This window comes from Ostrinia nubilalis, chromosome 26, assembly GCF_963855985.1.
Source record: "Ostrinia nubilalis chromosome 26, ilOstNubi1.1, whole genome shotgun sequence".
Taxonomy (NCBI): Eukaryota; Metazoa; Arthropoda; class Insecta; order Lepidoptera; family Crambidae; genus Ostrinia; species Ostrinia nubilalis.
In genome coordinates this window covers 5,288,276-5,315,901 of record NC_087113.1, presented here as the reverse complement: position 1 = coordinate 5,315,901, position 27,626 = coordinate 5,288,276, and the positions used below count along the sequence as shown (strand labels likewise).

At 38.2% G+C, this 27,626-nt stretch overlaps 1 protein-coding gene across 1 annotated transcript in view; it reads right to left on the bottom strand.

Moving 5' to 3' along the window:
* LOC135084482 (sperm surface protein Sp17) overlaps positions 1-27,626 on the bottom strand; it is a 224,368-nt gene that overhangs the window by 64,785 nt on the left and 131,957 nt on the right. Inside the window, exon 3 of the mRNA XM_063979268.1 lies at positions 2,832-3,026. Within this exon, the coding sequence (XP_063835338.1) occupies positions 2,832-3,026 (195 nt within the window). The remainder of the gene's footprint in view (positions 1-2,831; positions 3,027-27,626) is intronic.

The window sequence follows — 27,626 nt, the reverse complement described above, 5'->3', positions numbered from 1 at the left end:
CAGTACTTTCGTCTTTAGCAGGAGCAAGACCCTCTCTAATTGACAAATCCTGTGTAATTTTCTAGACACAAATGAAAGATTTGGCCTAAACTCGCCATGCTGGCTAGATGGGTTGGTTTTTAACACACTTTCATGTGTCCCATAGAAGCTCGAAATAACTAATCAGTTAATTACTAATTATATAACTTGCAGACAAATCGATCGTGTGTCGAATACTAATTAATACTTTGTCTACATTAATATTATAAAGAGGAAAGATTTTATAGTTTCCTTGTTTGTTAACTCCCGACGCAAAAACGACGAAGTATGGAATAGGCTCTGAAACTTCTGGATTGATTCACAAAGTTCGCCAGCTATCTATTTACAAGTCTAACTTTAGTCTGCTATGGATTGTTTTGGCTAGAAATTAATAGACGCCCACACAAGAAATCTAATTCGTATCTTCATAAAACTGGTTCTTTGTTCATTCAAAATTTACGTAAGATTCCCAGGTTGTTCGCCTTCATGTATTGATTGACAGCAGCCGGAGCGTCGCTTTTACAAATTTATACCGAAAGAACGTTGGCCGATATAAGGCGGGGTTTTGTAGGGTTGACTTTTTATGAAGATATTGTTTTCTTAATTTGTTTTTTATATTGTAGTTCATAATATTGTGCATAATTATTCAATCTACATACCAAACTTGCGAACATTTTCTTCATTCTGTAATTCTTAACGTTGTGCTTATTTATGCAGTTTACATACCAAACCTGCGGGCATTATTCCTTTGAAATAAAGCCGCCGACACCAAGTCACCGGTCGGCGGGCTTGGTGTCTAAGGCTTAGTTAGAGTCCTTTAGAAGGATGGATCATCTTTTATATTTTAACATTTCAATGTTATCTTTGACGACTAATTTTCTACGCGGGTTATTTTTAGGTATACTACCTAGGTACTTCAATGTGTAAAATATTGCCAAGAGTTTTCGATTTGTTTCGCCAGTAAGCTAATGGATAGAGGTGGAAGGGATGAAGATCATTAATGCTCCTGCTCCAATCTTCCTTTCATTACAAAAATTAACACTGCTGTATGTTATTGAAACAGAAAAATTTAAAACTCGCGAGCAAAAGTATGGAATCACCCTATTTGTTATGAACTATCGTAAGAACTAAATGACTAATAGAAGATAAATAAAAATGGTACCATTTAAAGGTATATACTTTAAATTAATACCATAGATACATTCATAGGCATTCAGTTCTTATGATGGCTCGAAACAAAACACAATTCCATATTTTTGCTCCCTATAGTTTTCAGTAGAGACAACCCTAGCACCGACTACGATAGTGCGTGCTTGTCTCGTTCAAGTAGGCACAGTTAAAACGACAGTAATGATAAATTATCGTGCACTAGACAATTGTGTCGCACACGAAACTGATATCGACCAAATTCTAATAAGACCAAGGGAGTACCTGCTGTCTGATGTCGGGGAATTCCATGAAAATGTCTATCGTACGTTCAATTCTGTATTATTTAGATGTTATTGAAAAAAAAAATCGATGAAACCTTTTTTATATAGCATAAAGCAGGTTTTAACAGGACTATTCCCACCTCTCGTTGCCACCGCTGCAACTCCTGTGTCGCCAGGATCTACAGTTTGACCGCCAATAAACCCTCATCCGAGAAGGTCAAGTTTGTCCCGGGGGAACAAAACAAAGGTTTAAGTGACCTTTAAGAAAAATCTTGTGAGCTATTGTTTACTGTATTTTTGGCAAGCTAAAAAAAAGCTTTTTAATATCGTTTAAAACATGGTTCCTTGACAAGATAAATAAATAAATAAAACATTTATTCGCTGCAATCTTAGGGATACAAATTGAGTCACTTACAAAGATCGTGTAGTAAGTACTCGTTAATTGAAGAAACAGACGTTAGGTTGTATTTAAAAGCATTCTGCCACGTTCATGTTATAAAACCATGCTACAAACAACAAAAGCGATAGTAAATATTATAATGATAGCAAAATCATAACACCAAAAATGTCAATAAAAGGCCATACAGATATTGACCTTTCAGGCCTCCTTTTCATAACAATAGGTGTGAGTAAATACCATGGTTTTCAGCAAAATGCTTTCAGGCATTGTTCGCTTAGTTAACGCTATAATGTCGGCAACCTTTATTATCTGCCGGAAGTGAGCCTTCAACTCGGCCTTGGGATCTACTTCCGGTTTGCGTATTACATAGTAATATCTATTAATAGCAGCATTAGGTGTATTACTTTCCGTAAACGTTTTATCTACTAGTTAGATGCTACTCGTAGAACATGTTATTAGAAAAACTCATAAATATTATCTTTCAATGGAGCCGCGTACGAATGCCCGGACAAACTCGCGGCTCCGTTTCATTGGATTCCATAGGACGTCGCTTGCCTCTCTAACTGACGTATATGACATTTTTTTCGAAACTGAGTTATCTACACCATCTTAATCAATTTTGCAAGACGTATCGATCTGTCTAATCGCCTGAAAATTTTGCTAAATGTCAGTTACGTCAGTTAGAGAAGCAAGCGACGAGGATACCGTCGGGTTTTAGTCTGCCCTATGGTGTCCAAATTATACGATTGGTGCGATTGGAGTCCTAACTTTGTCATACTGGCATTTAGCCCGTTTTACTATTGTTGACGTAAGACGGAGCCACGGTACAAAATCTATTACTCCTAGATCATTTGTACCGTGGCTCCGTCTGACTCCGTTTCATGAGGCTCCGATGGACACCGTCGTGGAGAGCCTTACATAACCATATACATTGGCAAATGTATTTTCTGGAAAAAAGGGCCAAACTGAAGGTTTTCACTTACCTTTGTCATCAGCTCGGAACTCGGCTTCCAGCTCGGCTTTGCTCGGCTCCGGCTCGGATTGCTGCGCCTGTGGCTGCTTGCTGGCCTTCATGCTCATGGTTTTCCTCGTCTTGTGTCCTCGGAACGCTGCCTGGATCTTCGTCGCCGCCTGTTCTTCTGACGGCTGGACTTCTGATTCGCCTTTCTGTTTCTCTTCTGTGGAAGAAGATGGTTGGATTTAGTTTAAGAGTTTTTTAAAGAAATGTTATTGTGAGTATATTCCAGCTAGAGCATTTTCTCGAGTATTTCTGTTTAGTAGTCACCTTTTAACGAATGGTACAATACAGATAATATGTACGATAACGAAACGAAATAAATGCTCTAGTCTATGTTTACCTACCCTTGCTCTAGTCACCTTTAGGTGATTTTTTTAAATTAAATAAGTGGTGTAAATAATTTCTGCAAAAAGGCTTTTATAAAGCTTTGACACATCACACACAGTATAACTACTTTAACCCTACAAAAGCTTCGGGACGGACAGTAAGTGGGCCAGTGCTGAGAAGAAACAACGCAAGAAACCGTAAAACTTGTAAAAAAAATAACCAACTTTCATATTAATCCATGATTAAAATAATCTATTTGTTAATCCTTTTGTAATCCAGAATGTCAAATTATTTGATAAAATAAGTACGTAAGTGAGAAATACGAGTACATAATAACATGCTTTCATAAATTAAATCTTTAGATCTGTTAAATTAAAACGAACAACTCATAAACGTTTCGTATTTATTGCCAAAGTAAGAAAACTCATTTATGTTTTATGTCAAAACAAATAAATTAAATTTCCCCCATATTAGGCACTCCTAGCACGTGCAGCAAACGAACTGCAATCATATTACCAGTACAAAGGTCTCAAAATTGAAATACGTGTCGACACTGCAGATCTCTGGACTCGAAGTCCGTCCCTGGCTGAAGCCGTCGTAGAGCACGTTCTCGTAATGAAACTACTGCACTTAAGGTAATTACGGACTGCATTTGTTGAACAGGGCCGTATTTAGAGCTTTTTTATTTCCTTACTCTAGTAATGGTGTTAAAGATGCCTCTTTTTATAAGAATAAAAAAATAATTTAATTTGATTTGTTTTATTCAGAAAACAAACAGCTTACAAATACATAAATTGCATAGATACAATGTACTTGGTCAAAGCCTATAGTTTTCCTTTATAATTTGTGTAAGTATATTGCACAGATTCAAAGAAGCCACAATAGCCGAACGGTGAAGGGGTCGGACTGGCCGACTCGTGATCCGGGGAACGTGGTTTCGGTCCCCGCCGCCGCTCGACTATTGTGGTGAGCTCACTCGTGATACAAGCATATTTAGCTTAGTACGAGGTGCTAACGGGAATATTAGTAATTTAAAAAAATAGTTCCGAATTCTCGAGAATAGCTTAGTAAAAAATAATGCTTGTGTTACAAATGGGTTCACCACAATAGTCCATCGCGTCTCCTTACTTTTGCACGTTCCAAGATATTTCTTTTTGCCTTAAGGCCAACTTTCTTTAAAAGGACAAGCGAAGTTTCTGGAACTCATAATGCATCAATCCCCTAAATACCCAAACTGAACAATGGGCCAAGTGATGGGAACTTTCCAGAACTGTGGAGCTTTGAAAATTAAATGAAATTAGATGAAGCCTTGCCAAAAAGTTTTTTCAGAATTCGCTTTCGACGTTAATATTATTATATTTTAAGGAAATATACTTTGATTCTCTAATTAAAAACCTACGCTTATAAAAATACTCTCAAAATTTATCGAACCACAAGAAAATTGAAGTAACTTATGTAAAAGATGTCAATTTTAGGTAAGCTACAACTACACTCGCGAGCAAAAGTATGGAATTATCCCATTCGTTTTGAGTAATCTTTGTAGCTAAACGACTATGAAGATTAAATTAAAAATGGTACCAGTTTAAAGGTTGCTTTACAAACTTTAACTTGATACCATAGATGCATAAAGTCATTGAGTTCTTCAGATCGTTGGGAACAAAACACAAGATGGTGATTCCATACTTTCGTAAGTATATTTTATCTGTTATTTTTTTATGTATCACACCTAAACTGCTGAACCGATTTTGAAGGAAAAGATTTTGAGTTTTAATTACTTCGCTTTTTGAATCGGTTAAAAGTGTTGTACATCACGGGCCTTAAGACGTAGGCCCTCACTAGATGTACCGACGATCTGGCGAAGGGGCCTGGATCGGGCAGCGAGGACCGGTCGTTATGGAAACCCTTGTGGGCCCTTTGTCCAGCAGTGGACGTCATTTGGCTGAATCGAACTCGTACATAAACTACTATACTTTTATATCATATTGGTTTGCCCCTGGTTAAATGTACAATCAACGCAATGTACCGTAACCAATATTCAAATTAAGTTGGCCATTATTACATTGTTATTCTTTATTTATTTCAACTTTATTGTACCACAAAGGTAATGAAATTCATGCCATATAGCTTTATCGGTGAACCGATTTTATCAAAGTGATAAATTGCCTGTTAAAGTAGTCAAATTATTGTGTCTTCTATGAAACACGATTTTAATATTTTCGTTAGTTATGAGTAGGTAATATCTTGATTACTATGTTACAAATTAATGGCTTTTGTGTCAAGAGAGTAATTATTTTCTTTTAACTAATACTTCAAATATTAGATCCAGACTAATCATCATCATTTCAGCCACAGAACGTCAACTGCTGAACATAGGCCTCCTCCAATGATTTCCACATTGCCCGGTTGGTAGAGGCCGGCATCCAGCGCCTTCCTGCTTTATGAGGTCGTCGGGTCTACCTAGTGGACGTCCCACGCTGCGTTTTCCGGTATGTCCACCCTCCAGACTAATATTTATTGCATCATTCCAGCAATCACTACTACTTATGGTACCTACACACCACAGTTTAATCTGAGATGCCGTCAATTCTTTTGCTAACAAAAAACAGTTTTCTCCGACCTTAATCCGGCTCTGTGTGTAATGAAATTAGACGAATTCGTGCCAAGACCGGTTTTTGAAGGCTTTGTACTCGCAGCGTTTACCTAAGTGTTTTCTGGCAGTGTTTCAAATTAACAATCACTTCGGATCGAGTTGAAAAAGTTATTTCTTTAGATTGAAAGTAAACAAGGAAATATTTTCAGCTGTACTTACATAAACTTGATGCCACAGAACGTGAAAGCTACAGAACTAAAGTCCGGTCGCCGAGCACGTAGAATTTCGTCCAATGACCACAAGTTACCCATCCTCATCGCTCACGCGTAATTATATTGCTGTCGCGACTGTGCGACGGGCGGCCGCATTGAGTGTGCGAGCGCGACAGCAATATAATGACGCGCGAGTGATAAGGATAGGTCAGTCATTGGACGAAATTCTACATGCTCGGTGACCAGACTTTAGGAGTATAGTCGCAATAGATATCGCTACTGATACATCTGTACATCCTTTTTACTCGTAGCGATGTGCTAACTATGTAACAGTGATTATACAATACAGGGTGGAATCGATAAGTAATCTCAGTCGATTATTTCTTAACTACACAAGATATAAAAAAAACTGGTTACTGATCCCAAAAGTACTTCACGAGCTCTATCAAACGGTATCAATAACAGGTTAAAGAATGAACTGGATCTACCCGAAAATGCAATATTTCTAGTAATTTTAATGTTATTTACGAGTATTTTTCAAACGATCTTCAAACCCGGAAGGCGTTTGCGAGGCTCTTCAAAAGATAGACTAACGAGTCTGAACCACAACGTAGCCTATTGTTACAAAAGAATATAATTTTTATTTCAGTCTTTTCAGAGAAACTCCAAGAAATTCAACGAGCAAAACGCAATTTGGACATAGGGGAGATCGAGGAGAGTTGTAACAGAGGAGAGTTTTGACGATGTCGATTTTTGGAAACCTTAGGCCCTGAACAGACGGTGAAACGCAACTGCAACTGCTAGTTCCTTTTGAGTTGCATCTAAGTTTCAGCCATAGCGTCCGTTGAGAGACCACACATGACGCGACCAGTTTGAAACTTTCAGTTTCAGTTTCATTCATCAGAATCATCACAAAATTGCAGTTTCGTTGCAGTTGCGTTTCACCGTCTGTTCTGGATCTTAGGGCGTAGTGTAAGTTTATGTGAAAAGCATTTGAAATCGACTGCGTTAAAAAAAAAATAGTTAATGCGCGTTAAAAAAATAAAGTAATAATTTAGTTCTTGAAGGTTTCCGCTAGGGGCGCTGTCCAATCCATCATACATTTAAAGTCACTTGTTTATCGAGTCGATTTCGAATGCGTTTGACATAAACTCACTGTTAACTATCAGCGAGCTCGCAACAGCGCGCATTTGTTAGCTCAAGACTTGAACTAAAAACGCGCACTGTTATGAGCTCGCTAGTGGTTGTGTTACAAAAAATCGACTAAGTCACAATCTCCTCTGTTACAACTCACCCCAGTCTCCCCTACACAGAAATATTTAGAGTGGTTCCCAGAAAATTTGGAGTTGGAATGAAAAATTCATTGTTAAAGAACTGTAAAGTTTAATTGAATTCCTCAATGGTAGATTGGAGATTTTACTATCTTTTTTGTTAGCTTTAAAGAGAACTTAATTTAGACGTTCCTAGAGTTAAAAAAAACTTGAATTCTTCATTTTACGATATTGCGAAGTGAATAAAAGTTTTGATTTTTTTTATTGCGGTTTCTTTTTATGGTTACTGGTTTAGGTTTCTGAATCTGTACCCAAAGGATACCTTAGTCAAAAATATGTTGCACGACCATTTCGCACTCCCATGTCCCCAGATCTTAAAAACTATAGGTATTTGACAGAAAATGCAATCTATACTAATATTCAATACGAAAGTAACTCTGTAAACCACTGAACCGATTTGGATGAAATTTGACATAGAGATAGTTTGAGTCCCGGGAAAGGACATAGGATAGTTTTTATCTCGGTTTTTGAAACAGGGACGCGTGCCATAATGTTTTTCTGTGACAGACAAATTCCACGCGGGCGAAGCCGCGGTCGGAAAGCTAGTACAAAATAAATAAGAGAAAATTAAGGAAAACTATCAAGTAAAATCTTGAGTACGTGTGAAACCGCTCTCAAGAAAGATCCGACCACTCGGCGAGGATATTTACATTCACTTAACATCACAGCGAGTGGACACTCGACTCGAGTCGATGTATCGAGTACTCGAGTGTTCTTAGCCGCACTCGAGACGTTATAGATTCGATTCTATTCTTCTCGATTCTTTTAATGAGCCGTGTTAGGTTGCAGTGGTCTCGGATTTTTATGTAAGTGAATTGTTTTCCGTAGGTTTTTATTTTAACCAAAGACTCTTCAAACGAAAAGTTACTTTATTATTTAAACAGCATTACTTCTTTGTATTTTGTAGATTTTCCTTGTACCATTTCTTTCGTTACCTACTGCATCTTGCGGTAATTATTTATTATTTTACTTCCTCATAACAAGCTTGTTGTTGAAAGGATATTCAACTAATTGAACAATTGTTTCTAACATCACAACAATTGTTATAATATTATTGTTAATATTAAAAAATAACCCATTCTACTCCTCAATTTTCATTTTAGTCCTTGTCACTACTTGCCAGTAATTGATAGCGATTTTTAGTTTTCTGATCTCTTCTATTCCAAGTTATTCTCTCCTGAAATAGCACTATAACATACTCTACCATTAAAACAACTATAAGAAAACCACTGCAACTAAAATCATACAATCACTAGCACTACAATAACGAAAAGAACTTAAACTCGCAAACTCCGTCCATTTATTCGAAATCGTTATAACTTATAGACTAGGAGCTAGTGAACGCCAGACCTACGTTTTCTATAAAAGCTGAAAATTGACAGCGTATGCTCCCAATCTAAGTAAGAAAATCATTTTGGGGTAGGGCTTAGTGTGAGTTTACATCAAATGTCTTCACTAGTGACTGCGTATAAAAGTGACATTAAATGTATGACGGATTGTACAGCGCCCCTAGCGGAAACATCCAAGTACTAAAATTTTCACACATTTTTTTAACGCGCTCGCTAGTGACAATCGTCCGTTCGTTCGTTAGTGACAATCGTCCGTTCGTTCGTTAGTGACAATGTTTGATGTAAACTCACACTAAGCCCTTTGAAAGTTTGTCAGCGTATGCTCCCAATCTCCCCCAAAGCTGTCAAAACCACGATGACCCAAACTTCATGATGCACCAACGTTCTTAGGTATGTTTCAGCTTTTATAAAATAGCGGAGGTCCAGAACTCCAGACCTGATTCCTCCAGATTGACTGAGTCAATGAATGCTTTTATATTATCAGTGTAGAGGGGAATGCTTTTGACTTCGTACCTTTGTTTGGACTAGTTAGGAGGTGAACATATCAAAAGTCCCCACCCTTACTTAGCCCTTGAGCCGGCGGGGAAAGGGAGGTTTAAAGGTCCAATTTTCGGTTTTAAGCTTAACTCTCGCAAACTATGCGACCTAGAGACATGACCATAATATTATGAACTAAAAAAGCTGATTTTTGCTACATGTGACTTGCTTAAATAAAGTTACGAAGTCAGAAATTGTGTTCCACATATTTCCCTCTATGATATTTTATTGAGTGGACTATAGCTCTTAGTCTATTACCTACGAGCAATATTTAAGTATTCTCTGTACATTAAGAAAACTAGGAGTTATTAAGTTTTCCTCTGAAATTACTACTGGGCAATGCCGGCTGAAACTAAAGCAAACGAGAGGTTATAGAAACTCTTTTATGACCCAACTACCGAAAGTAGGGTGAGTGGGGGTAATAAACTAGTGATGTTACTTAGCCATTTGCGTTACTATTATTTTATTGTTATGTTTCTGAAAATTTGCATTAATTACTGAAATGAAGTAAGTTAGTGCTTTTGTGTAAACTTCAATTCGATTTTGATCTTTAAAGTTAGCTGTAAATAACTGATTTCGGGAAGAGTCTGGATGTGGACAGCGCAGGACCGGTCGTTAAGTATGGAAATCCTTGGGGGAGGCCTTTGTCCAGCAGTGGACGTCATTTGGCTGAAACGAACGAACGAACTGATATCCTTAAAGGAGGTACTTAAAGGAGGGAAAATCGGCTGGTAGGTATATATAAAATATATTATGTTATATTACGAGGATGTGTATCAACAAGAGTTCGATAGATTAATTTAGAATAATTTATATTAAAAGTAAAAATTTAAATTACATGGTCAGTTTTTAACTATTACTAATAGACTCGTATTTAATAAAACCCATGTGGTAAGTGGTAACCTGTGCCTGTGTTACGAGTGGGTTTACCACAAATAGTCGAGAAGCGCGGTTAGTGCTCGCGTTTTTCGGATCACGAGTCGGCCAGTCCAACACCTTAGCCTTTCGGCTATTGTAGCTTCAATAATAATGTTCCTTAGACGGCTGATGGGGCAGCAAGGTTCTGGAGTGGAGGCCACGTACCGGAAAACGCAGCGTGGGACGTCCACCCGCAAGGTGGACTGACGACCTGATAAAGGTAGCAGGAAGGCGCTGGATACAGGCCGCTACCAACCGTGCGATGTCAATGAAGTCATTGGGCGAGGCCTATGTTCAGCAGTGGACGTCCTATAGCTGAGTTAATGATGAATAATGTTCCAAGTATCTTTCGTAGGCGTAGGACCGGTCTTTGTGGAAATCTTTGGGGGATGCCTTTGTTCAGCAGTGGACGTCATTCGGCTGAAACGAACGAAGTATCTTTAATAGATAGAAATTGGAATAACTCTTGGCATTATTATTTCTGAAGTTAGTTAATTACGTGACGTCACATCACTACATAAGAGGGCCTTCCCAATAAATAAGACTCTTACATAACATAAATAAGAGCTCCGTCGGCAATTTGTTGGACTTGTTTACCATTCTGTAAATAGCATAATTTGTGACGTCATTACAAGTTATTGACATCCTAATTAACATAATTATTTGGTGATGAAATTGTAGCAATATTTTGCTAGCAAAAATATGATTTTATTAGCTTTTGCCCGCGGCTTCGTCTGCGTGAAAATCAGTTTACCACAGATAGATTCAATACCGTTATTTAGCTAATTTATGTTTAAACATGAATACTGTAAAGTTTCATCAAAATTCGTTCAGTAGTTTTTGAATGAAAGAGTCGTCTTTCATCCATCTTCAGAAACTTTCACATTGTTAATATTAGCACAGACAGACTCAATTCAAAATACATTAACATTGATAAAACATAAAATCATTTTAATTATTTTCAAAAGATTGACACCAGAGGTGGTGAAATAAATCGTTATAATATGATAGAACAAAATGTAGAGCAAAATCTAATAAATAAAGTTTAAAATGTAATTGTTCTGTTTTACAGCCACTAAAGTCTTCTTAAACCTTAATGTGCCTTAATGAATACCTCGAGCGTTCGTGAGACATTCCATTGTAGGATTGCAGCAATATAGCTGCACATTCAGCTACAAATACAATGTTGGCAACGTTCGTCTGCTGCATTCCATACGACCTGGATTGTTTTGAGACCTAAACTAACATTTAGTATCTGTTGGTTTCATAGAGACCTAGAGAGATGCCAACTAATGCGCTGAGTTTGAAACTCACTGTCGCATTAGAACTAAAAAGCTTCAACCACACCAACGCGTGCAGTGGGCTGAGTGTGAGTTTACATCAAAATGTATGTTTTAATGATTAATTATGTTGAAAATTTTAGTTTTTGAACGTTTCCCGCTAGGGGCGCTGTACAATCCGTCATACATTCAATGTCATTTTTTGATGTAAACTCGCACTAGGCCTTCAGATCGCCATCGGCTCACGACGCGATTACAAACTTGACCTTCATTGGTTGGGTTTTTGTGGCGGTCAAGCTGTGTAGATCCTGGCTACACAGGAGTTGCAGTGGTGGGAACGAGAGGTGGGAATAGTCCCGTCACGGCGCGATAAAAGGCCAATGACAGGTCGCGTGAACTGTCATAGGTCGCGCGACCTGTCATTGATCGCGCCGCTTGTTGAAGCTTACGGTTCGGTCAAACTAACGCGATCACACGCGATCAGCCGGCGTGCAGCGATTGCGATCAATGCATTTAAGTCTGGTCGCCATCGCTGCACGCCGGCTGATCGCGTGTGATCGCGTTGGTTTGGCCGAACCTCGCGATCAGCCGGCATGCAGCGATGGCGATCAGACTTCTATTGATCGCCATCGCTGCACGCCAGCCGATCGCGTTGGTTTGGCTGAACCTTTAGTCAGGGTGTTTAAAGAAAAAATCTCAAAGCTTAACCTCGTAGGTATTATAGTTTTTGAATCGGTCGACTTTTAATATTTAGACCGAATCAATGACTTAGGCCTCAGCCTCGAACTTAGCGGGCAGCGGGGCGGCGGCGGCGGCGGCGCGGGAGCGGCAGGATCTTATGCGTAAAATCAAATAGACCGGTTCTCGAAAACAGCGGCGCGGCAGCGGCGCCGGAGCGGGCAACGAGCGGGCAGCGGCGAGGGAGCGGGCAACGAGCGGCCAGCGCACTCCTTCTTTTGCCCACAATAAATCGAGCGTAAGGAATACATTTGAATCGAAATAAAATTGTCGCTGTTATTCCGACATTTCGTTCGCGAATAAAAACAAATATCTCGACAACACAACCCCGAAAACAACACTTCGCCGCTAAAGCGCCGCGCGAGCTGCCCGCTTGTTTCGAGAACGGGTCTGCGCTGCCCGCCCCGCTCCCGCGCCGCCGCCGCCGCCGCCCCGCTGCCCGCTAAGTTCGAGGCTGAGGTCTAAGACTGAATCGAATTTTGATACTTTTGTAAAACACAAGTTTCCTTTGATATTAGATTAATTAAGAATACTTGAAAGTTATGACAAAAACGATATTTCAAAGAGCAAAACAATATCCAGTTAATATTCCGTTTCTACCCACATTTTGCTAGGGAAAGCTAACCAAACAAAACAACCGAGTTTGATAAATCGTTCTAGTTATTATTATCTCTCCAATACATTGGCAAGGCCGTGGAGATTAATCTATGGCTAATAGAAGATAAATGGCTATTTAATAACTTAATACAGGGTGGGAAAAATAATAGTTATACATAATATGTATAACATGTATCTACCTTACACCCTGTATCTTATTATACAGGGTGTAAGGTAAATGGTATATCAGACCGATACTAGCTGACTGTGAACATTAAAAAAAATGCTTGATTTACCAATTATTACCTAACACCCTGTAGAGTGTAACTAATGAAAGAAATATTTTCTATAGGTACCTAAGCATTTATTGTCGACTATCACAATGAACAAAGAAGCCGAAGAAAAAAAAAACAATTTTTAAATTGTAAGAAAAATCAAAACAAAATTTAAAAAAATTAGGATATGTTTTCGAATGAATTCATTCCAAATTCAAATTAGGTATTCGAAATGAGGTTTAACACTGCAGTATTGGTTAATTTAGATGTTAATAAATTATGACTCTACATATTTTATTGTTCAATTTGATAGTAGGTAAGCTTTGAGCATTATGCCCCAACAATGGTTCCGAAATAGTTACTGTTAGTGAATTATTACTATTGGATTTATAAATTAGGTCATGCTTTAATCGTATTATGAATTCAATATTCGAAAACTCAACATCCAATGGCGTGGGGTGCCCATTGAGCATACCGACTTTCCCAAGTACCTGGGTGTCTTTCTGGATAGGTCACTGACTTTTAAGAAAAACTGCCAAAACATCAAGCAGAAGGTGCATTCCAGAAACGGCCTCTTGCGCCGACTGGTTTCCACTAAATGGGGAGCCTCGCCCGCTGTTCTGCGGTGCACTGGTTTGGCGCTTTCCTTTTCAGCAGGTGAATATGCGAGCCCCGTATGGAGCCGCTCAGCCCATGCCAAGCTAGTCTAGACACAGCACTGAATGAAACCTGCCGGTTGATTACTGGTTGCCTAAAACCGACACCGGTACAAATGGTGTATCCGCTGGCTGGAATAGCGCCCCCAGAGATCCGCAGAGCCGTCGCGGCCTCCTCCGAGAAATCGGCCATGCTGAGTGACACACGGCACCCACTTCTCAATTACGACCCTGTGCCTCAAAGGCTAAAAAGCCGAAGCAATTTCGTAAAAAGTGTGTCCCCTCTCCTTCATGACGATCGGTCAAAAGAGAGATGCAGGTTATGGCGCGAGAGAGCTGATCTCCCCTGCCCTTTTGTCCCTATGTCTGAGAGTCCTCCACCTGGACATGAGCTCCCCTGGCTTACCTGGAAGTCTTTAAATAGACTTCGGACGCAGGTTGGCCGTAGTAAGGACAATCTGGCCAGGTGGGGATTCTTGGATGGCTTGAACATAGAGTGCAGGTGCGGTTTTGTTCCCCAGTCGATGAGGCACCTGATGTCATGCCCTGAGTGCCCAAGCAACTGCACTCAGGAGGATTTGATGAGTGCTACTGATAACGCCACTCTTGTGGCGGAGTTTTGGCCTGACACTGTGTAGGTTTGTTGTCGACACGAAAAGAAGAAGAAGAATTCAATATTCATTTGTATGTAAGTAATATCTTTGTAATCATTAAGTTACAAAGATATTGTAGTGTTTTAAACAGTTAATGAATGAAAATTACGCCCGTATTCACAAACGGTACTTGTTTAAGTGAAGTAGCAAATCGAACGCACAGCGTTAAATAGAGCTCTTTGATTGGTTCGTGTGTCACCCTGTGCGTCCACGCGCACTGTGAGACCTCATAGTAATGTCTGTGAATACAGGCGTTAGGCAACTCATCATCATCATCATCATCAGCCATAGGACGTCCACTGCTGAACATAGGCCTCCCCCATTGATTTCCACAATGGCCGGTTGGTGGCGGCCTGCATCCAGCGCCTTCTTGCTAACTTTATGAGGTCGTCGGTCCACCTTGTGGATAATTAGGCGAATAATTTTGCTTTGCAAAATTGACATTTGCATCTTGAGTACCTAAGACACTTTCTGAGTTCATCATAAACTAGCTTTCCATCCGCGTGGAATTTTGTCTGTCACAGAAAAACTTTATCGCGCGCGTCCCTGTTTCAAAAACCGGGATAAAAACTATCCTATGTCCTTTCCTGGGACTCAAACTATCTCTCTGCCAAATTTCATCAAAATCTGTTTAGTGGTTTAGGCGTGAAAGCAAGACAGACAGACAGTTACTTTCGCATTTATAATATTAGTATAGAAGTATAGATTCAGTGCCTCTAGACAATTTAGTTTTTGATTCGAGATCGCTTCGCTACGTCCCCGATCCCACGACCTTTTTCAATCCGAGCGATGCTCCACTGAGCCACAAAGACATCGGATACCCCTATGAGTTTTTCAAGTGTTTCATGCTGTGGGGTAGTCATTTTATTCTAAACTCTATTGCACCAACTTTAGGTTTTGTTCGCTTTGTTCACCTACCTCTGTCTTCAGTTTCACATTTTACGGAGTGTTTACTTCACCTAGTTTACGTCGTGGTCCGGTAAATAAAGACGTGTTCATACACCGAAATAGAATAATGTAAAATACAAACTCCTTTTTTATTCTGCTATCGAGCAAGCTATAACTTGAACTTTATGGGATGGGTTTTTAAGATGAGCCATTAAATATTTAAGGATCTTCTTACAGAAACACATTTTTATCACTACCTCATACCAAGCATCACCTGACAGAGAAAACCACGTTGTGCACCAAAATTAAAGATAAAACCACGTTGGGCGCCATTCTTAAAAACAAAACCACGTTGGGCGCCAACTTTTAAAGACCACACCACGTTGGGCGCCAGTTTTTCTCAAGTCTTTTGATCTTGACAGAAATAATAATAGTTTCAATATGACTTTTAGCAAACTTTCTCGCCAAGTAATTCCTTTGTTCTCCTTTGTTGCGAATCCCACATTTTGCGGGACATTTTACGTCACCTAGTTCCGACACAGTGCCCTGTTATTTTGCAAGTTGTGTACTGGAGGACAAAGGAAGTGGCCCGGAGGGTAGTTATGTGGCGGGGTAAGCAAACTTGCTAGGTTGAGAATGTCTCTGAAGGTAGTTTATGAAAATTGAAGGAGATGGTTTAAAAAAGGGACGAAACCCAAGGTATGGTTTTGTTTAATATTATTTTGAGCGTATATCCTGTATACAGTCTATTTAGCTATCTAAGCTATGTAGTCAAGTCTGAGTTTTTAGAAATATATATAATTACATATTTTGTAGCGTTAAATATAAGATTTAGTAAGTAGCTTTTTGTATGGAAATCCTTGGAGGAGGCTTTTGTCCAGCTGTCGACGTCATTTGACTGAAACGAATACGAACACAAATTATAATGTTTTATCTTCAATCAAGTCTTCATTTTTAATTAATCTTTCAAAGGTAGGTCATTATCATCATTTCAGCTATAGGACGTCCACTGCTGAACATAGGCCTCCCCCAATGATTTCCATAATGACCGGTTGGTGGCGGCCTGCATCCAACGCCTTCTTACTACCTTTATGAGGTCGTCGGTCCACCTTGCGGGTGGATGTCCTACGCTACGCTTTCCGGTACGTTGCCTCCATCACTCCAGTGGTGGACCACCAACCTTGCTGCCCCATCGGCTGTCAGTTATCCTTACTATATTGCCCATTACCACTTCAGCTTGACAATTTGTCGGGCTTGGTCATCATCATCATCATTTCAGGCATAGGACGTCCACTGCTGGACAGTCCTCCCCCAATGTTTTCCATGTTGATCGATTGGTAGCAGTCTGCGTCCAGCGCTTCCCTGCTACCTTTATGATGTCGTCGGTCCACCTTGTGGAGCTAGGTATTGTGATATTACTTATGACGTTTCCCTGTTGTATTTATTATCGTCATACAATAACAGGTCATTGGTTTAATGTCTAAATACTCTATTGTGGTAAAAGGTAAATTCTTCCAAACCATTACCCCAACGATCTTTTAACAACCCAAAGGATACGGTAAACGCGTTATATATTTCCACAGTCGGCCATATCTGTCTACAGCAGGAACTTAATATCTCGTATATCCTTAATGGAGTAGAGATTTGTATTTTTTAAACGGTCTTGGTGCAGTTTTCTTAGGCTGAGTTGCACCATCTTACTTTAACTTTGACAAATGTCAAAAATCTGTCAAACTCCATACAAAAAGCACCGGTTATAGTTATATTTACCGTCAAAGTTAGGTGGTGCAACTCAGCCTTAAACTCTCAAGCTTTTTACAACAGATTTAGAGCTTAGTTGAAGATAAGGTTTAGTTGCAACGATCCTCTACTTAACCGATGAACAAACTTTAGTACCGCTAAAGTGGGGACCTAGGAAATGGGGTTAGTACTACCTTTTGTTGCAAAAACTTGAGACGGTAAAAATTTGTTTCAGAAACTAATGAAACAACCATACTTTACGTAGTTATAATTAAGTAACCATAACTTTAACATTATTGCTTTTCTCAAAGTCCCGGAATAATTGGATTGCAAGGCAGAATAAAATTCATCATCACCACCAACATTATTAAATTTCAGCCACACGTCTACTGATTTCCAAATAAGTGACGGCCTGCATCAAGCGCCTTCCTGCAATCTTTAAAGTACTAGCGGCTGCCAGCGACTTCGTACGCGTGGATCCCGTTTTACCTCCGTTTTAAATCCCTATAAGGAACTTTCTTGCCAAATTTCAAGTTTGTAGGTGTTAATAGTTTCTGAGATTTCCTTATTAATTAGTGAGTGGTATTTCGCTTTTAGAGATATATGTCCACCTCGTGGGTGTAAGTCTAAGCATAATTAGTCCCAGCAAAAGGCTAGCCCACAAAGAATCGCAATATAGCACTATCTTTGTTGCAGTCACACTGAGGCACGTTCGGCTGACGCCGCACTTCACTATAGGGCACTTTGCTGGGCCACAGCCTAAATTGATCAGCCATCCAATTTAAAACAACCCTTTTTGGTAGAGATACATGATGTGTGAATTTGAGCGCTGTTTTCTTGGCATAAAATATCATTTAGCCTTTTAAAATCTAGTAATTTGCCACCACATAAATTTAACTTAATTATTTTGACTTAAGGTCCCTAAAAATGCTTATTAAGCTTAGAATCGGTGTAATGTACTTAGGGCTGATTTTTCAATCGTCAGATATCTTTTAACTATAGAATAAACTTGTCATTTTGACATAATTCCCATACTAAAACTGTCAATGTGCCAAAGTTATTCTTCAGTTTAAAGTTATCCGACGATTGAAAAATCGGCCCTTAGTCTATTAATTCGGATATTTTCGAATACTTTATCTAGTTAAATGACTAGTATTCAGGGCTATGACGCATTTGCTTCCATCTTCTTCGTCTTCTGTGCCCTTTCTTATTTCATTTTAGGTCCTCCTCAAAACGTTCTTAACGTTTCAATGGATTTGGAATGAGAGAATGAGATCAAGGCTGACTGTGCCATATAAAATTATTTGATCAAAATATTTTAACGAAATTAGGACAGGTATTTTTATAAGTAGTTTTTTTTAGAACCGAACGTCAGAGGATCGTCTTAAATGGCGTGGCTGAACTGTTTTGTTTATAGCTGAGGCCGACGAACCGACTCTGCAGTCGCAGTCATCTTGTGGTTGCGCCGAGATTGTAAACTTCGCTGACACATACTCCTGCCTAGAACACGTGGCTGACTTTGTTTTACTTTAGGATCTCTTTAGCATCTCTAGCTTGTTTAAATAAGTAATTATTATTAATCAAAAACGATATTTAAAACGATGTACTTCATGTAGTAGGTGCGATTTAGGTGAAGTATCTGCCTTGTTATGCATAAAAAACGCTTGTAAGCATTAACTTGAACCTTTTCAAAAATATTTAATCCCAAACAAAATTATGAAATACTAGCTTTTGCCCGCGGCTTCACCCCACCCCAATAATACTGTAAAGTTTCATCAAAATCCGTTCAGTAGTTTTTGCGTGAAAGAGTAACAAATATCCAGACATCCAAACTTTGGCATTTATAATATTAGTAGGACGAGACACCCTGCACCACGCATTGGCCGATTCTTCATGCAAATTTCAAGCCAAACTATCGGCCGATTAAAATAAATGAGAGTCTAAAAAGCTACTTATCACAAAATATGAAACTAAGCAGATATTGAACTATGTGGAAAAATACTACATAGTTATCTGTTCATTGAAAAGCCTAAAAATCAATTTGTCATACTTGCTTTTTAGGGTTCCGTAGCCAAATGGCAAAAAACGGAACCCTTATAGATTCGTCATGTCTGTCTGTCCGTCCGTCCGTCCGTCTGTCCGTCCGTATGTCACAGCCATGTTTTTCCGAAACTATAAGAGCTATACTGTTGAAACTTGGTAAGTAGATGTATTCTGTGAACCACATTAAGATTTTGATGCTAAAATAAAAAAATAAAAAAATATTGGGGGTCCCCATAGTCCCCATACTTAGAACTGAAACTCAAAAATTTTTTTTCATCAAACACATACGTATGGGGTATCTATGGATAGGTCTTCAAAAATGATATCGAGATTTCTAAAATACTTTTTTTCTAAACCGAATAGTTTGCGTGACAGATGCTTCCAAAGTGGAAAAAAGTTGGTCCCTCTAACTTCTAAAATAAGAAAATGAAAAATCTAAAAAAAACATATGATGTACATTACTATAAAAACTACCAACGAAAATTGTTTTGAACGAGATCTAGTAAGTAGTTTTTTTTAATACCTCGTAAATCGTAAACCGCTTATTACCGTGTAATCTATCTTACAAATAACTTAAATTAAAAAATAATAATTTTAATTTCATAAATCAATGGTACGGAACCCTTTGTGCGTGAGTCCGACACGCACTTGGCCGGTTTTAATAAATGTTACTAATATAAAATATTTTATTAACACAAACAAATAACTATTTTGGAGCAATCGACCGCGTCAAAGTGACCACTTGAATGTGCGATCACCGCTAAAGCCGCAAATATTTGTAATACAAACCACTAGGCCTTCGGATTCATTCATTAATTATTAAAATATTGTTAATTGCTAACTAGCTGCAGCTTCTGTTACTAACATTGCCCGTGTGAATTTAATCAGTCATATTATAGATAATCCTAAAAATGCGTTTCATTTCTATCTTCCTTTATGAAATTGTTGCCATAAGATAGCAGCAACATAACGAAGAATCATGTTTGTAACTGAACCAATTTAATAATTTGATTTAATTTCATAGCAAAGTCCGCTGTACCAAAACGCCATACGTTTTCCCAATAAAATGGGTCTGACTGAACTGTACCTTTAAACATAAAAATTGGAACAGTAGTCTCTAAATCTTACCAATAAAACAAACTATAAATAAAACTCTCCTCTTTTTGGTCACTACCAACAGCACAGCGTGAATTATTTAGTTCAAAATGGCGGCGTTAAATTTTCACGCCCGGTCGGCCATGTTGGATTGCGTTTATAAATAGAGTGAAATTCGCGCGGTCGCCATCTTGTTCAAATGCGATTTACACTTTACGATTATGTTCGGATATCTACTTATTTAGGCTGGGTTAACCATCTTCCTTTAACTTTGTCAAACGTCAAAAATCTGTCAAAGTCCATACAAAAAACACTGGTTATCGTTATAGTTACGGTCAAAGTTAGGTGGTGCAACTCAGCCTTAGTTTTAAAACTTTGAGTTTTTTTGAGCTGAGTTGCACCACCTAACTTTGACCGTAACTTTGACGATGACCGGTGTTTTTTGTATGGAGTTTGACAGATTTTTGACGTTTGTCAAAGTTAAAGTAAGATGGTGCAATCCAGACTTAGACTTAGTTTATTATTATTTATTGAATAACTTTACACAATATGCAATGTAGGTTAAAGTCTAATATATGGTAAAAAGAAAGGTTTTATTTATGTAAGTACTGCAATTTTACTAAAATATTCATGTCAAAGTAGATACTAACAATAATACATTATCTCCATCATTAGGTACTATTGATTCATGACACATATTAAGCCATTGTAGCGTTGCAGTTTTGGCTGTTTTTCACAAATTGTTTTTCTTACTCGATATTTAGATTTAGGATACCACTAGCGACATCTATTGGCGTGATTTTGAATTAATTTGCAATAGATGGCGCTTTTTGCTCAGTCAATTCAAATATATTTTATTGAAACATTTCCTAATGGTTTTGTTTTGATTATTCTATTTTTTAATAGAATATTTTCAGTGTTCAGGAGATTGTTTTCATCATGGTTTTTATTAGTATTTGCTTTTAATCTAAGCGGCGAAACGAAACGTCTCGCGATTGACATCGCGGCTGTCAGTTGAGCTGTCAAATCACTTTGGAATTTTGGTCGATCGTGCGCAACCGCAATTTTATTATTTTCGGGGATGTGATCCCCTGTGTTTCAAATCGTGTGATGCAGAATGCATCCACGATATTTTCTTAATATAATTTAAAATAAACACACATGAGGTAAGTTCCCGTCGGAGAGTTTATTTATTTTTTCGTGATTGATATTTTTCGTATTCCAGTGCGTGGTATTTCATGTGATCGTTTCTTTCAGAAATTCCCTAAATCCTGTTCGGATGAGGGTATTGGGTTGCTGAAGACTGCGAGTGAAGCTTAAATTAGCGAACAGTCTTCGTAAGTATTTCTTTCCCATTGCGGGTTTTTTCATAACCTAATGCCACGTTCCACATGTGATGCTGACACTCGTATTTTTCGTTTCAGATGCGGGATTTCACATTTTACAATTTTATAATTTAAACATAATATTTTGATGATATTTCATATATTTTAATTTCTCTTCATTTCGTATGAATTGTTTCTCCCTTCTAAACTGCTGATCTCTTCGCATTTCCTCCTTGTCATCAAACCTCTGTCTCTGCAAGAGTGTGAACGCTTTCCTGCCGAGGAGATGCAGGAGCTTCATCTGGCACTGTGCGCTTGAGGCCGTGGAGGACGCTGCTTGTAGCCTAAAAGTGTGCGAGACCTGTTGGACCCCGGAAGAAGAGAGGAACGTTCAGGGTAACGGCTTATAACCGCATGGCTTCCAAGGTACCCACTTTTCCATCCTTCAAGTAGGAGTCTTTCCGACCTGACTTCGCGCAGTTATCTTAACTAGTAGAGTCTTTTAATATTTAGGCTGAGTTTTAAGAAATTTGTAGTGGCAATAATATTCACCAAACCGAACCTAATTAGCGACCCTGAATCCCTTGAGATTGGCACTATCTATTACAGTAGTTATAATATTCTAATTGTTAACTGTGTACGAGCTTGCGAGACAAAATAAATTGTGTCAATTGAGAGGGAGCTGTTTTATTTACATTTTCTAATTTCACACAAGGAACGGTAACTCTTATAAATTTCTGCAAGCCGGACAACCTCTTTTTCACGTGCAGACAACTCACCATCTTCTTCGTCTGCACCGGTGGCGGTTCAATTCCAGTCACCAAGCCGCCAGGAAAAAATCTTTCTTGCACCATATCAATAAGTAATCAGCAATTAGCCTTTTAACTAAATATAATTATGGCAATTTAAGTCAAAGAGAGCAATATCAAACTTGATTGGTAGAATAACAGACATGTTGACACCACAGTCAATTGACGTACTTTTTAAAACTGTCAAAACGAAACTCTCCCATAGATTTTGTATGGCACTACAAGCAAGTGACGTCACTATTTTGTCAACCCAATTAAACTACTTTTTTCAATTACAATTCGAACAAAAATCGAAATTTACAGGTAATTTAAAATAAATTAGGTTTTTAAGACCAGAATGAAGAGTCTTTTTAAAACAGTTGTGGTTTCGAATTATTGGGGTATGGTGTCAAACTGTCTATTCATTAACATTTAAATGAGTACTCACTTACAACACAATTTTATTTCCATACACTATCCTAAGTAATCACAAATTCTTAGCCAAATAATTGGCTAGGATCGGAAGGTATAAAGGTTCCTTTGCCCATTCGTCCGTTTTAACGGTGGAAGAATGAATGGATTTGAAAATGGAAGACATTTTTTTCTTTTTGGGGACTCGTTTATTGAGTGCCGATTCGAGTGATACTTTTTTTATTTACAAAGACAGAGTAGAGCAGTACCAGATCAACACATACTCATGTGTTTTTTTAATACTTCTTTTTTCTTTAATGGCAATCAAGGTTTGATTGCCTTGCCTTTAGGAAGCTTTTATTTTGTGCCAATATCAAATGGTAAGTTACAAAATAGAAATGATGTAGGTATTTTATTTCTTTTTTTCCATGGAGTCCGTACTCCATAGAGTCAAGTAAGTATTTCCGTAGGCAGTTTCAAGATATCATCGTGTCCAAAGCGAGTTATTCACACCACTACTACCTTCCACTGAAGATACTCTTATGTTTATATTGTTTGACATTAAAAACATTTTATTACGTTACTGACCTTCCGGAAAAATCGGCAGCAGTCATAAAAACTTTAGAGAGACAATTTATTGCTACCCTATATTTTTTCAGTATTGATAATTCTAAAGCACTAATAAAAGTCCTGTTACATTTTTAATAATGTTTTTTTTTTGTATGAAAGCGTTTAATTCTACCTTGTGTGTTCCGGACAATTAATAGCACCCGTTACGTTATGTAGGGTGACTATGATTTTTTGGCTTTTTGGGACAAATTTATGCTTAAACCGAGACTTAATTATTTATTGTCATTCACAAACAACTACTAATTGTTTAACAAGTCGTAAGAACGATTTTTAAATTTGAATAAGTTTAAAAAAAATCTTTAATTTAAACATTCGGAAGTTTAGTACGTCTTTGGTACTATTATTTTAGACCATGACTACTTTATACGTGTCAGTATATTACCTATCCAATAATACCTTTCAATTTAAACAACACAGCATTCATATCGCCTCTAATTGCATCATGATTACCGTTTTTCTCACATTTTCCCTACAAAATGTGCCTCGTAATGTCACCTTAGACTATCCGAGCGACATTATTATTGCAGGACCTATTGCTTGTACTATTGCGGCCCTGTACGCTTGCCAAAAGACGGGTTTTTATTTTTCTCTGTACCTACTATTATAGTATTTATAGTACATTAACGGCCGCCCGCGTTTTCGCGCGCGTGGATCCCGTTTTACCTCCTTAGGGGTGGAGTTTCGTAAAATCCGTTCTTAGTGAGCACCTACGTTCTGAAAGGAACCTCCATGCAAAATTTGAGACTTCTAGCACTTGTAGTTTCTGAGATTTCGTGATGAGTGAGTCAGTCAGTCAGTCAATCAGTGACCTTTCGCTTTTATAGATAAAATAGATTGCTCGGAGAAATGATGCCGTTGGGGCAGAAAAGTTCTCGAGTGGCAAGCAAAAACTGGAAGACCTAAAAATTGGAAGACGTAATATAGCCAAGGTGGACCGACAACATCATAAAGGTAGCAGAAAAGCGCTGGACGCAGGCGATACCAATCGATCAACATGGAAATCATTGGGGGAGGCCTATGTTCAGCAGTGGACATCCTATGGCTGATATGATGATGACGATGAATGTAGGCAGGTCCCCCACTCGATGGATAGACGATCTAGTAGGTTGGAAAGCACCTGTATGCGGTTTAGTTGCTTAACTTTTTTGTATAGTTTTGTTTGAATTTTGTTTAGTTACCTAATTAAGTTTTTTGTGTGATTTTGTTTAGTTGTTTAATTAGTTTTTTTAGACTTAAAATAAAACTACCTGCAATTTGAATTCGGTGTCGGAATCGTCCTCACAAATAAGCTCAGGGTCTGAGACTTATTCAAGCTTATGTACACTTAGTAATTGAGTTTGCATAAGGAATGAGTCTAGGGCTGCTAGTGAAGGGTATTGTAGCGTATCTATATCGACAGTTTTTATCGAAAAAATATTTTATAAAAATATTTCAAAGTCAAACAGGATCTTTAACTTCAGTGGAAATTCTGAAATGTTAAAATATTGTAATCATATTTTTTTATAACTTTTTACTTGCAAAATCCTTTATAACTTACCCAAAAATTGTGGCTTAGGATTTGGATGTAACTTTGGAATAATGTGTACAAATTGTGGTTCTACGATATTTAAATACCAATAATTCAATATAAAATACTACTCAAAGAAGGCTACAGCAATACAATACCTACTCTTAGAAATATTTATTAAACAATAGAAAAATGTAAATGTGGAATCTTTATTATTGTCATAGTTTAAAAATCATAATTATGTTCATAAAATATACACATTCAATTTCTTCACCTTTGTTATAATTTTTTAATTAACTCGATAATTGCTCTATAAACTTACCGGAACATGCAAAAGGCGCTGTGTGCATCTAATTAACGTGTTGCGTGTAGGTAATTAGTTAACGTTACAGTTAAATTAATACCCTATTATTGCTTGGGCTAGTTGCTTGTGTTATTAGTTTTACCTAGCAAGACTAAATGGCTTGTCCAATTTAGGATGAAATAAGTTTTTTTTTTTAAATATAGCAAAATTGATTACTAGCTTTTGCTTCGGCTTCACCCACGTGAAATTTAGTTTGTCACAAGTTATACCCTATATGTTAATCTAGGTTATAAACAATAATACTGTAAAGTTTCATCAAAAACCGTTCAGCAGTTTTTGCGTGAAAGAGTAACAAACATCCAGACATCCAAACTTTCGCATTTATAATATTAAGTAGGAAGTAGGATAGCGTAAAGTCAACGAATTAACAACAAAAATAAACTAATTAACAATAAGCTTCCGAATATAAAATGCTTGTTTTTAATACAGAACAGATTTTTTCAGTCTAAAGTCAAACAAAATCAGGCTTTTAGTGAAATAATAAAAAAAACTATAAAACTCTGAGCGTGAATTTCGATAATATATTTTATGTAGGTAAACTCACAGGCGCGTGATGCGCACCTGACTTGGTCTGACTTATAAATTTTTGATTTTTCAGTATAGTTTTCTTGTAAAATCATTCTGCATGTCCAGTTGGTTGCTCTCACATTGCAATCGATTAAGTGTCAAAACGAGTCGACTAATTTATATTCAGTCGGCCACATCACTAATATTCGAACTGGAGGAATTACTCACACTAAAATTCTATTAAACCGCTCGAACGAAAGATGTGATTTATCACGAATTCAATGATTATTCAATGAAGTAAGTCGGTGGGTGAAGCGAATCGTACCTATTTGTACCGCTTTTGTGAAAGTTCGTTCGTTCGTTCGTTTCTGCCGAAAGACGTCCACTGCTGGACAAAGGCCTCCCTCAAGGATTTCCACAAAGACCGGTCCTGCGCCGCTCGCATCCAGGCACCTCCGGCGACCTTCACCAGATCGTCGGTCCACCTAGTGGGAGGCCTTCCCACGCTACGTCTTCCGGCTCGTGGTCGCCACTCAAGAACTTTCCTGCCCTAGCGACCATCAGCTCTACGAGCTATGTGCCCCGCCCACTGCCACTTGATTTTAGCGATCCTACGAGCTATGTCCGTAACTTTGGTTCTCCTACCGATCTCCTCATTTCTGATTCGATCACGCAGGTAAACTCCGAGCATAGCCCGCTCCATCGCTCCATCCATGACGCCCGTATTCACAAACATTACTATGTGGTCTCACAGTGCGCGTCGACCTAGGTCGTGTGTCCAGTGTGCGTCCAGACGCACAGGGTCACACACGAACCAATCACAGGGCTCTATTCAACGCTGTGCGTTTGATTTGCTGCTTCACTTAAGCAAGCATCGTTTGTGAATACGGGCGTAAGTGATGCCCTATTGCCAGCATAAACAATAATGAAAAAAAAAATAGCATCTATTACCGACGTAATAATTATTATGCTACAGAATTCAGCTTGATGTGCAGTTGTGTACATAATAATATTCACTTTTATGATAAAGATACGATTTTGTCACAACTTAGCATTACTTTTAATTACCTTTATTACCTTTACCTTACTATTTACGACTTTACAGTAGGTATACGGCCGAAAGTGTCAACAGAAATTTACATAACGATTTATACGACGTCCCTCCGTAGGCAAAGACAATGGTAATTTTGATAAAGTTAATATTCCATGGCGCTCGCAAAAGTGTCCGTCCCCTTATCCCTTGGGACACTGGGACAGGAGTTTGTCCCAGAAATGTCTAGTTGGAAGTATTTTTGTTGGTACAGTCAGCGTCAAATAGTTACACTCAAGTGGCCAAAAAGTTGACAACACAACCTTATTCCAATTGTAACAAAGACGTCTTGCGAACTTATTGGCTACTTTGGATGTCACGAACTACTTGACGCTGACTGTACTCCAATGGGAAAGTTTTAAGACATTAAACTGCTGTTTTGTTGGCATAAAGTGACTGGCAGTTTATACAAAGCATTGAAGACTCAAAATGCTGCCAAGCATGCGTTTCATTAGGTTTTGTAAACTCTAGCAGCTCCACAAAATAGGCAGAACGTCTTATTTATTAAAAAAAAAGAACACTGAAAAGCTACAATCGAATTCCTTGAATTCAAATTAGTTTATGGCGAGTGACAGTGAGCAAGTGAGCTTTACATGTGTGGTGGCTCGCTACTGTTCGTTTTTCAAAAGTTTTCATACAAATTTTAGACACTACACCACGGTAATATTATCATACAGTATTGTAACTTCATATAAACCGAAGAATCGCGAGCTTTCCTTCGAAATTCAAATCTCGGTATGCGCTCGACATGCAAAAGTCGGGGGTGTCGCGAATGTGCCACAGTAATAAACGGACGATGTGTTGTTTTTAAACAGTAAGCGCTCTTTTTTTTATAAATATAATTACAAGTACCTATTTATACAGGGTGTTAGGTAAATGGGTTTATAAGCCGACACTAACCCATGCTAA